The sequence below is a fragment of the Anthonomus grandis genome, chromosome 1 (genome assembly GCF_022605725.1).
Source record: "Anthonomus grandis grandis chromosome 1, icAntGran1.3, whole genome shotgun sequence".
Classification (NCBI taxonomy): domain Eukaryota; kingdom Metazoa; phylum Arthropoda; class Insecta; order Coleoptera; family Curculionidae; genus Anthonomus; species Anthonomus grandis.
In genome coordinates, this window is record NC_065546.1 from 8,020,514 (window position 1) to 8,033,840 (window position 13,327).

Below are 13,327 nucleotides of genomic sequence, written 5' to 3' on the forward strand. Positions count from 1 at the left end.
TATTATTACGTATTTCGACTGAAAATAATATTCTGAAAACAATGGTACTCTATTTGCTACTTTTTGTTTTATAAATTTTATTTTTTTTTTAAATTTTAAAATAGGGTGCCATGAATGCGTTGACAGTTTTAATTTTTATTTAAGTTATCACGGAAAAATATTTTTCATGGCATTTTATGACTTTACACGGCTATTTAATATATATACACACAACCAAACTTATATGGAATCACCCAGTAATTTCGCAAAATGGAATTTATTTAATAAAATAGTCATTGAGGATTAAAGGGCACTTTTTCAAAACCAAGTTCATTAAAAAAAATAATAAAACTGATTACAATTTTCACAATAATAGAACAAAAAACAAAAAGTGTAGATTTCTATAAAAATGATTTTTCTGAATATGACAATTTAACAAGAAAGTTAATTTAAAATTAAATGTTAATAATTAGTATTGCCACCTCTAGCATCGATGCAAGCACGAATTCGACGAGGCATGCTATTTATCAAATTGTCAATGTCTTCTTGGGGAACATTTGTCAATTCCTCTAAAACCGCTTGAATAAGTTGCTCAGTGTTACCAGGAGCATTCTGGCGAGCTCTAATCTTTCTTTTTATCTTATCCCATAAGTGCTCTATAGGATTAAGATCCGGTGAGCAAGAAGGCCACTCTAAAACGGCAATACCTTCCGTTTCTAAGAAACATTTTGCAACTCTGCTGGTATGTGGAGGGGCATTATCTTGCATAAATAAAAAAAAATTGCCAAAACCACCTCGCCAGAGCCTAACTACAGGTTGCAATACCAAATCTACATACCTTTGACCTGTTAGGGTTTGTCGAATTGGAATTAAAGGAGTTCTTTCACCAATCATAATTCCACCCCAAAACATTACAGTACCTCCTTTGTATTTCGGGATAGGTTTGGCAGCACGAAGTCTAGCTTGTCTCCCTCTACCTCTTAAAATGCGAATCCGCCGGTCATCGGATCGTAGTCGTTCGTAATCGCCTATTCTGGTTTCATCCGAACATAAGACATTTTTCCAATTTTCAATATCCCAATTTTCATGCTCCAAACACCAATTTAAACGGTCAATTTTATGCTGCCTTGAAAGTTCTGAAACCCTTAACTGTCTTCTGCTAAATAATTCCCGAGCGCGAAGTCTTCTTCTAATAGTTTCGACAGAAACACTCACACCCGTAGCTTGTAAAAGTTGCCTTTGAAGCTCTGGATGAGATGTTGTGGAATTTCTTCTTGCTATTTGAGCTAAAAAGCGATCCTGCCCTTCAGTAGTTGCTCTTTCACGACTTCTCCTTGGTCTGTTTTTTAAGGCTCCCAATTCCAGAAATCTTGAATATGTTTTTGAAACAACACCTTGTGTAACCCCCACCGTTCTAGCTATCTGCCTTTGTGACATGCCTTGTTCTGCCAGAGCAATAATTCTTTCCCTCTGAACTTCCGATAGCCCAATGTATGGCATTCTTGTTTAGTTTTCAAAAATAAATAAATTATAAATTTGATGCGACTTGCAAGTGAAACAGTAAAATCGACACTGCTAGGTAAAACATTATTATTTATTATTAATCTGCCTGTCCTTGAGAGTAAATACTTGTACTTTTTTATTGCTTGCAACAAAAAATATCTTACTAAAATTTTTCTTATTAATACAAGGTGATTCCATATAAGTTTGGTTGTCTATATATATATATATATATATATATATATATATATATATATATATATATATATATATATATATATATATATATATATATATATATATATAATTAATAGACCAATAGACCAACATTATTATTATATACAACATTATATACAACATTATTATTATAGACAACCAAACTTATATGGAATCACCTTGTATTATATATATATATATATATAATAATTATGTTGGTCTATTGGTCTATTAATTATTTTTTCCCTAAAGCAAAAACTAATGATTTTATGATTATTTCAAAAAACACCCTATTTCTCTGCCGCACCCTGTTTATTGATAGTTTTCCGTACTATTAACTTTTTCTAAAAGAGTGTTTCGTAGTATATCAAAAAGCATAACTTTTTTATGAGATAAGGTACTCACATATATTTTCACCATATTTTTTTTATAACTCGAAAACCCTAAACATTTTACTGTCATATTGACATATTTCGATAGTCCATAGAAAGACCTTACTCCAGTTAAAAGGTTTTACAAGTTCAACGGGACACCCTGTATATAGGTTTTTGTTGGTGTTTCAAAAAAAAATTTCTTAGGATTCGTATTTTGTCGCAATTATCTGTGCAACACGCGCAGATACGACTTTCTTGCGGGCTGTTTTTAAAATGGTACTAGATACGCTATTCTGGCGGAATAAAATTGAAACGACTAAAGATATAATATTTAAGTTATAGTTTTTTTTTTTAAATAGTCCGAAATGGATTTACAAAATTTTTCGAGAATATGCAGTCGGTTTCTATGGGTCGATAGATCCCAAAAATCCATTTTTGACAATAATGTGGGCTACTTTCCCGCGAAAGTATCGATATTTTATTACAATTACTTCAAACGGTTAAAAATTATTGTGTATTCTTTAAAAAATAGCTATTTATTGACAACCCATATTTTAGCTCAAAAGTTCGAATTTTTTTTTAACTTCAAACTTCCATCTTAGTTTTAAAGTCATAAAAACATGTGCTTAAACAACAGATTTAAATTAATAATTACTCTAGTTTGAAATGTCTTTTATTTGCAAAGCCATTAGTTTTAATCCAACATATTTATTGTACAATAGCACATACATTTAATAGAAATATTATCAGTCTTCCTACTTTAACCGACAATTTATTACTGGCTATTCCGCATGTCGCTCTGGTTCGAAGTTGTCCAGCTTCGAATTTATTTTCCACTTTTTATTTCTCTAAAAGGAACGAGTGTTCATCTTTTTGTTTGATAGTCCGGTCAGGCGGCGATATTTTACGTGATGAGATTTATAATGTCTGTTCCCTGTTTGTGAGTGATTTTCCAGAGTTTTAAATTTTGATTTCAAGAAAATAACGTGTCGAATAATAAATATATTTTTTTTATTTAAATTTATCTTTTCTGGTTACTGATAATTTATTTGTTGGGGATTGGTGACCATTTTGATACACAATACTACGTACTTCCTGCGATGTTGATCAGGTTTCTTAAAAATTGCTTTTTGCCCAAAATAAAATTGTTTTTAAATTGGTAATTATTTTCAAAAAATAGAGTAAAACACGGCGCTATCAGCGAGTCAAAGCACCATCAATCTGATCCCAATAATTCTTTTCTTAGTTAAAAGAGTTTTAAATATTCAAATATTTCATGAAAATTGTTCTCCTTTTTATTTGTTTTTTTTTTATATTTTATATAAATTAAAAAAGTATATAAATGCATGTATATTTTATTTAAATATAAAATATTTTAATGTAATTTTTGTATATGTTTTTAAATAAACTGCATTTGTGTGTTTTTGGGATGTGGTTCGTATTTTTGTATATGGTTAGTAAGTGTGGTTTTGTTCTTGACTGGCCAACTCAGGTCTATTTACTTGAAATAGCCAATTTCATTCACAGGGTAAAAAGATAAAGATAGCGTCTTTTTCTCGTGAATGCATACCTATGTATGCCCCAAGAAAGAAAATAGCAGGCCTGTATATTATAGATTTTATTTTTCTTGGAAATTCTTTTAATCAATAGCAAAAATTATCATAATTTTGCAAGCCTTTTTTTAGAATCTTTCACAAAGAGATTTTATTGAAAAAAAAATATTGCTTCAAATCTTGCGGAAAAAATCCAAAAACAGGAAGAAAAATAATGTTCTATATTTAAATTTAAATCTATATTTTGATGCCTCGTAACACTAAATCACAATCTTCCTTTGTAGAGTCTCTGGATGATAACTGGCTTCCAGACTGCAACCATACACTGACCCTATCCAGACAAACGCCAAGAGCCACAATATCGAGTCCAGGTTTCCCCAGACACTATCCAGATAACGCAGACTGTGATACTAACATCTTAGCCCCATCGGGATATCGGATAGTGCTGGATTTTGATGAGTTGGTTATTGAAAATGAACCTAAGTATGTGTTCAAATTTATAGGCATAAAATTTACATTTAAGTTTACGTGAATAAAACAAATATATACAGGGTGGCTAAACGAAAACGAAACCAAGACCTCGTAAAGATTTTAAAAAGAAAACGCTCGGACACGTCAATTTAGATTACCAAGGGGAAACATTTTCAGAGTATAATACCAGTTGGAACTAACCTCAATAATTTAAAAAAAATTAAAGGTCGAGTTATACCTTGTTTGAAAGGTCTTTCGATTCCCTTTACGGCTATACCTAGTTTAGAGGATTTTACTTCAGCGGTTCTCAAACTATTGACTTTTTTAACATTTACTATAGTTTTTTGGAAAACCTGTATTAAATTTTGGGTTTTTGTAAAAACTATATTAAATTGCAATTCTTTGTCAAACTATTAATTTATAACAACCATACATAAACACTAGTCTAACAAATGCTGAAAATGGCCACCGTTAGAAAAAAATAAGAATGCCAAAATACAAATAAATAATAATTTCACTTAGAGATCAGTTCAACTTAGTCAGAGTAAAGGCGTATAATTGATTTCTAGTTTATCATGTTAAACAAAGTAATAGCCAAAATGTTTTATACCCTAGAAAAAAGAATAGAGATAGTGGAGTTATTTTTTGCTAACAATCAAAATGCATTTCGAACAGCAGAACCTCTCAATGATCGTGATGAAAACAGAAACGTGCAAAGAAAGTATGTGATAGAACTAATTTCAAAATTCAGGGAAACAGGATCGGTGGCTAATAAATGAAAAAAGGAATGTTGAGAAACCGGTAAGGAACGAAGCTGTAGAGGTTGAGGTTTTGGGCCATATTAATATGGATCCTACCCTAAGCACTCGACAGTTAGCTTCTGTATTTGGGATCAATCAGGGAAGTATACAATGGATTCTAAAATCTCGTGATTTCCACTCCTATAAAAAAAAGCTGATACATGAAACAAATGAAGACAATGAGGATTCGCGCTTGAAGTTCTGTGAAATAACTAGGGAAAGAGCATTAAATAATCCCAATTATGTGTTTAACATTTGTTACTCAGATGAATGTTTGTTTTTCTTAAACGGCACTGTAAACCATCATAATTACCGTTATTGGTTGGACCACAATCCACACATTTATCACAAAGCACATAATCTCCAAAAATTAAACGTTTGGTGTGACATTCATGACGATCATAGTATTGGACCATTTTTATCCCCGGTAATCTTGATCGGGATATGGACTTCAGGTTATTACAAGAAGTTATCGATCCGGCAATAACGAACATTATAGAAAATGACAATGACAATCAATACGTTGAAGGTGAGGTGATTTTTCAGCAGGATGGTGTGCCTGCTTATTACGCAATAGCTCCAATGATTTAAATGAGAACTCTCCTGATCGCTGGATTGGACGGAGAGGCTCTGTTGAATGGCCCACGGTGTCACTTGATCTTTCACCTCTGGGTTTTTTTCTATGTGGTCACCTAAAGAGTAAAATCATTGCCCGCTGGTTGGGTACAGCTTTAATAGAAGAATTGCGGGAAAGGATTACATTTAAATGCCAACTGATAACTCCTGATAAGCTACGAAATGTGCCACGTCGATTTGGACAAAATCTGTATTAATACATGGAGGTTAACGGTGGCCATTTTAAGCATTTTTTAGACTAGTGTTTATGTATTATTGTTATAAATTAATAGTTTGACAAAGAATTGCGATTATTTTCCAAAAAACTGAATTAAATATTAAAATAGCCAGTAGTTTGAGAACCGTTCAAGTAAAACCCTTTAAACGAGAATCGAAAGACCTTTCAAACAAAATATAACTCGACCCACTCACTATTCCATTCAAAAGTTCTGAGGTTAGTTCCACCCTGGCTAAGGGATGACAGATAGGGTGGTATTATACTCTGAAAATTTTTCCCCCTGATAAACCAAATTGGCGTGTACGAGCGTTTTCTTTTTTAAATCTTTACATGCCGTTTCGTTTTCGTTTAGCAACTCTATATAGGGTTATTCACGAAATACGACACGGAATATTATGACAAAACTACAGTGTAAAAAAAAATTAAAAAATTAGGATTGTGAGAGGCGTACCAGAAGTATCTTTTACATCTATTTTCATGACATACAGGGTGTTTCAAAGTACAGAAACATCAAAATTTGATTTCGTTTAAACGGAACATCCTGTATACTATTTTTTTTGGATTCTTCATCGTAAATACAGGGAGGGTTGATTAAGTAATTGATTTTCGAAATATTTTGTGTTTTGTGAAAATATTGAGACAATTTCAAGAAAAAAATCCTTGTGTGTGTTTTCTCTTCTTTTACCATATTTGCACTGAGGAGGACTAAGCTATTAAATTTAACATTTTATACATAAAAAAAAGTTATTATTTTATACAGGACTTAAATTAGGTTTAAATTATTACAGCTTTTACAAAGCAAAAGTTACTTAATTTAAATTGCAAATTAAATCGAAATATAATACCCTGTATTTTATATTACCAATAAATGTGACAATGAATTTTTTTTTGAATTTAATAAGGTTTTCCTTTACCTAAATCTTACCATTTTTATAAGAAAATAACATGCACGAACTGAATAAATATACCTGGACTGCTAATGCATATGGCCACGATACCGAAAAATGCGTGGTGGCCGCCATTTTTATAGTTGTATCCTTTTGATGTTGGTCACTCTGAATATATTTAGTGTTGCCAACAAAAAATATATTAAATAACGGTAATGAAGTTGACGACGCTGACGTTTGGCGTGTGAGTATAGCGGATTGCCTAGTTTTTGACGATTTGTAAACGACGCTTGGGTATATCGTCTGGATCAAGCGATGTATCTTCCTCCTTATTTAATACTTGAATAATGTATCACCATCTTTATTTAAAGGTATTTGGTTTATTGTTTCTCAAAACCGAATTATTGTGAATTGTCTGTCTATGTTGTTTATGATAGAATAATATATGTTTACTATATAAACCGTTGCTAATTGTACCTACTAATGTGAAAACACTGTATATGGAAGAAAAATAAAACTCGTAATAATAAAAATAGAAAGAAAATAAAAGTGTTTTTAACTGAATTTGTTAAGCAAATACAAGCAAAAATTTAAATGCAGATCATCATTTTCATGGTATTAGAATTTATAAGGCTCAAGTTTAAGTTTAGATTTATAAGATTCAAGATTATCAGAATAAAAAAAACAAATCTTTTAAAATGCATGCATCTATTCCAAGTTGATTGAAACTTTGTCTCATTTTAGGTGAGGATTACTTTCTTTCATAAATTTTAACGAGATTCTTAAAGAAGTACATGAAAAATCACAGATCTAACGCAACTTTCTTAAATTCTTACCTATATGTAACTTTCTATGTTGTATTTTTGTAAACATAACCACTCAAAAACTTTAATTGTTTTATTTCCCTACGATTGGCACAACTGAAATTTGTCGGTTACCAACATCGAAAGGACACAATCACGTAAAATAGCGGCCCTCTAGTAGTGGTCATTTACTTTTCATTGAATTGGGAGTCTAGGTATATTTATTAAGTTCGTGTCTAAAAGGCGTAATTTCCATTCCTCTCATTCCTTTTATAACCTCTGCTTCTTATTTTATTCCTCATTTCTTACACTATAAAAACTAAAATAAAAACTTTGCACCCAGCTGTAGCTATGACTACTTGGAGATTATCGAGAATTCCTCAAACGGCTCAATACCTCAAAGAAATCAGTCAAGCAGCAGCGTCGGCCGGCGTCTTTGCGGCGACTGGAGCACGAAGCTGAAACTGCTACGCTACGTCAGTCACGGCTCGAAGCTGACGTTGAGATTCAGTTCCGACTACAGCCACCATTTCGGTGGTTTCAAGGCTCGGGTCTCAATGGAAAACGGTAAGGGATATTAATTTTGACGCTAATTGCATTACCCCTATATTCAACACGTGAAATTATTACATGTCAGCGTTGCATTGCTCTCTTCTCGGCTAAGTGGTTTATATTATACGTCAGTGCAGGCTGTTATGGTTAGATTTTAGCTATTTCGGAAATATGCTGGAATTTCTAGAATTATGGTAATATTTTGGAATCACCTTTTTTTTAAGTTGCCCTTTTTTTGCTTTAGAAGTCATTTAATTTACTAGTATATCTACTCGTAATAACATTTACACTCTTATTTTGGCTTTTTTTCCACTTGTTCTTTTTTTGTTTATTTGGAAATAGCTGAATTTAATTGCAATTAATTATTTCTAGATATACAGTGCATCCCAAAAGTTATGTCTAAATTCATTTCAAATTCAGGGGTGCGTTCGAAAAAAAAGCGCTCGGACCTGTTTGTATATACAGGGTTGCTCAAAAATAACGACCATCAACTTATTTTTTTCAAACGAAAGCACATTTTTTTTAATTTTATCTTTGAATTTCGCGTGGAATTCTACGTATGTTTCATGCATCATGTTCTTTACCTAAAGTCAACAGTTATATAAAAAAAAAGATTCATGTAACAAGTAACAAAAGAACAAAAATTAAGTTAAATGTTGAAAATGTGTTGCCATTCACGGCTTGACAATATCCAAGGCGATCAATAAAGTCTCGTTACACATTTTCAATAATTTCCGGAGTTATGGCGCGCACTTCTCTGCGAATTCTCTCTTTCAAGTCGTCTAGATTACTTGGCCTATTAACAAATACTTTCGACTTGAGGTATCCCCACAAAAAAAAGTCCATTGGTGTTAGATCAGGCGACCTAGCCATTCGATGGGTCCTCTCCTTTCTATCCACCGATTGGGAAAGGTTTCATCCAAAAATGTACGCACAGTGGCAGCATAGTGCGGAGGAGCGCCATCTTGCTGGAAAATTAGTTCTTCGTCCGGATAGTCTGGCTCCGAATGGATTTGGAATTAAAGCTAGTAATGCTGGAACTAATTCAAATTGGAGAAAATCGAGATACACTTGTCCCGTTGAAGTCTGTTCAAAGAAAAAGGGACCTATTACTCTTTTGCGCACCATTCCACACCACACATTTAGTTTTTGAGGATACTGGGTGTTTACCTCCATCATCCAATGCGGATTTTCTGTTGCCCAATATCGACAATTTTGTCTGTTCACACTACTATTCAAACAGAACGTGGCTTCATCGGAAAAAATAATATTTGTTCCTAAATTATTATTTAGATTGCACATGTTTTGTAAGCGTTCACAAAACTCATTTCGCCTATCGAAATCGTCATTAAATAACTCTTGCACAGGAATAACTTTGTAGGGGTGATATTTGTGCTTTTTAACTATTCGGGAAACTATAGATTTCGCCATATATAAATTTACCCCAATCTGCGACACAGGAGTGCATGGATTTTCTTCCAAAGAAAGCAAAACGTCAAGTTGTTTATTTTCACCTCAAGCAGGACGACCAGATTTCGGCAGATCTCTAACAAGACCGAATTCTCTAAATTTAGCTTCTATTCTACTCACCACCTTTTGACATATCGGGGGACGATCAGGATGGATTTCATTGAATAATTGAGCAGCTTTTCTTTGAGTTCGTGTTCTATCACCAAACCCAACCATGCACAGAATTTCTATTTTTTCTCGTTCCGTTAACTTTACCAATGTGAAAACCACAACTTTGCTTGTACACTTTACACTTGACAATATCTGTTTGGCGTACAACTGTGATACAGTTTCTATGAAATTGTATGACACGGTCACCAGCCAACAATAAAAAAACACGAATGAATGGAATTTTGCTCTGTATAAAAATTCTCAGAGATAAGGCGACTCGTAAGGTGAACTTCAATAGTAATATGTTTGGTCGTCTTTTTTTCGATAACTGTTGACTTTAGGTATAGGACATGATGCATGAAACATACGTAGAATACAAAAATGCGCAACTTGAAATAAAGATCGACGGGTCCGTGCGTTTTTTTTTTGAACACACCCCTGAATTTTAAATGAATTTAGACATAACTTTTGGGATGCACTGTATACATGGAAAAAGTTGCTTTTCTGTTGTTTTGATACTCTTGTTCACAATCGATTTGTATACTGTTCAAATATGTTTGTATGACTAAGAATATGATAAGATAGTTACAGTTTCGAATGAAGGAATATTGATTTCGTTTAATTGATACGAAGAATCTTAATATATAAATTAAACGCTAATATTGATACTTATGATTAGAATCTTAGGTCAAGGACCTGTAAAAGCAAAATTTGTAAAAATGTATCTACTATAGAACATAAAATGCCGGAAAAAACATTTAAAAAGACTCCCGAAGTTCGAAAATTTGAATTGTTTGGGGTAAAATGGAAAACTACTTCTGGTGCCTATGAAAAGATGATTTGTTTCCAATTTTTCAGAAACTTACAAATGACTTAAAATGCCTAAAAGATTTTTAAAATGACTCCAAGCCTAGGAAGTATAAAAAGTTATTTTAATTTTTTGAAAAACTTTTAAATATTTCATAAAGTGCCTGCAGTAAAATGAAGACATGGTATATATAAACAAAATGTTAACAGTATTTAAAATCCTGCAAAAAAAATCAAGTCAAATGCCTATAACAAACACGTAGACAAAAAGAAGTTACTGCAAAAAGTATGAAATGCGCGGAAAAGTGTTTCCATTGCTTAAAAAATATTAAATAACTGAAATCAAACACCTTCCGAAGTTTAATAAACTTTTAATACATAAAAAAAACTTAATAAAACTAAGTCAAACCCCGGGAATAAAATTGTCAATTCGTTCGACAACTATAGGCAATGGACATTAATTTACGTTTATTCAGATCAATTACATACAATCAATTAACCTTCACAAAATCATTAAAAGAGATAATTAAGATTAGCTATGTAGATTTTTAGATTTCCAAGATCAAGGTAAAAAAATTTTATATTCTTTTTGAAAAAGCTTTTCTTTTAAAAAAATAATTTAAACTATGCCTTGGCATTAAGTAACTTTAGTTGACTCTATTTTTTCTGTTAAATTTAAAGCCATGCAATGCGGTGACGAGCGCCTACACATGTTTAACGAAGCCTGCTACCTAGTCGTGAATTATCCAGAAGTAACTTGGCCTACAGCTCAGCAAATTTGTCGTGGCGTGAAGGCCACTCTCGCATCCATTGTTACCCCTGAAGAAGGAAGATTTATCAGTACGATTATTAGAAAGAACGCAGAGTATAGGACCAGTGCTCTTTATTGGTAAGTATACTGCAATTTATAAAAATCTTAGTTTAGAAGTTTCTCTATGCAATACTGATCAATGATTTTAAATTTTTTCGCTATTTTGATTCAAGTCTTTTTGGATTCACTTAGGTTAGGAGGAAAAGCAGATCCTGCATCAGATTTCAAATGGATCGATGGCAACTCAATGGAATTCCAGGGATGGATTCCTGGATATAACGAAGTAGAATACAGTGATGTGGGAGATATATCTCCCAAAAAAGAGATCAGATGCATTGGGGTCCAATGGACGCCGTCGCCTACACCTGTACTGCCAAGTGGGTTGTATTGGAGGGCTCAAAAGTAAACAATATTATAACTTTTATGATAAGTTTTGAATTTTGAGTATTATTAAAAGAACAACTTTTCAGATGTAGTAAAGTAGGAGGATATGTATGCAAAAGAAAACGTCAACTGCTAGATTCTGGATTAGACCTGAACAAAACTATTAATAGTTCTGAGGGGACGCTCACCACACCGAATTATCCAGAAAATTATTATAATAACCTGGATTTTTTAGGGCGAATTATCGGACCGGAGAGGACCAGATTAAAAATAAGGTAAATTTTGTTATTTAATAAATTATTTTCAATCTTATTCCCATATTATATGAGTCGCTCAGGAGCAGAGTAGCCCAAGTGAAAAAATTACATATTTCAGATAGGCCCGCATTCGTAGATACCGTATTATTATTTACAAATTAAAAGTGGCCCAATTGACCTTTCTCTAATATTCACTAGATGGCGCTCTTAGTACACTTGGGCCGGCACACTGGATTTACTTAACATGTAGCAGAAAAGTGGCCTAAGTGACAGTTGGTCTAGCAGTTGGCCAATTTGACTTTTCAAAAGTTGTCGTTTTCATTGTCAGTGTTTTTCTATTTTGTCGAGTGTAAACGGGAAATAAATATTTTATTATAACAATTTTTGCAAATCTGTTGATGTGCTAGCACAGGTAAGTTAGAAATATTAAGTTTACGTATGGCATGCATATAATAAGTTAAGAATAATATTTTAAAAAAACATAACGTGAAAATAAAAACAAATTACAGGGAGTGACTTGGCTTCGGCTTATCGTAACCATAATAATTATAACCATAAGTTATAAGATAATTTTCATTTGTTTCAGGGGAGAATGTCAGATATTTCTAGCATAGCCGAACCCAGTGAATTTGATATAGACTCTGGTTCGGATTTTCACCCGCCAACGGATGACGAGTCCGAAAGTGATTCTGGAGAGTCGATTCAGAACATTGCACCTAATGCCAACATCGTGGAGGAAAAAAAAGGTAGAAAAAGAAAGACAAAACATGAAGGTTGGAAAAGGCAAAAAAGTAAAGTTGCAAGAAACTCCGGAAAATCTTACCTTAACTACAGGGGAAACGAAGTTGCAGAAATTTTTTTTTTAACGGAGAATGCAATTATTCCAGACAATGCCACTTGTTACTAAGTATCCAAGAGAGAAAACGCATCTTTGAGAATTTTTACAGTTTATCAAACTTCAATTTACAGACATCTTATATCAATGGCCAAGTAACAGTATCTAATAAGGGTCGTTTCACGCATTCTCAAGATCCAAACAAACGTAGTAAGACACGTATTTATAAACTGCCCAAACTGGAGATGAAGTTAGTGTCTGTAAACTTTTTTTTAAAAATGCTTTGAGGGTTTCGGATGGTCGCTTGACCAGAGCTCTAATTAATAAAACGAGAGGTGGCGAGCATACTACACCGCCTATAGATAGAAGAGGTAAGCATCCCCCAAAAACAAAACTAATTAGGTGGCTATTGATAATTTTAAACATTTTGTCAACAAATTTACTAAGTATAAATCGCACTACAGCAGGGTTAAAAATCCAAACCGGGAATATATTTCACCAGATTTAAACATAAGCAAATTATACAATTTGTATTTACAAAGTGATGAGTGTGAACTGTATATTGGTCTATGGCGACTAACTAGACAGTCACTTACCCAAGTGCTTCATTAATTTATTCAATAAT

General features: G+C 32.8%; 1 protein-coding gene across 2 annotated transcripts in view; it reads left to right on the forward strand.

Moving 5' to 3' along the window:
* Window positions 1–13,327, forward strand: part of LOC126737949 (uncharacterized) — a 541,322-nt gene that overhangs the window by 453,244 nt on the left and 74,751 nt on the right. For both annotated transcript variants that reach the window (XM_050443074.1, XM_050443084.1), the window contains exons 9-13: window positions 3,907–4,105; window positions 7,780–8,003; window positions 11,097–11,304; window positions 11,419–11,628; window positions 11,697–11,885. In XM_050443074.1, the coding sequence (XP_050299031.1) occupies window positions 3,907–4,105; window positions 7,780–8,003; window positions 11,097–11,304; window positions 11,419–11,628; window positions 11,697–11,885 (1,030 nt within the window). The remainder of the gene's footprint in view (window positions 1–3,906; window positions 4,106–7,779; window positions 8,004–11,096; window positions 11,305–11,418; window positions 11,629–11,696; window positions 11,886–13,327) is intronic.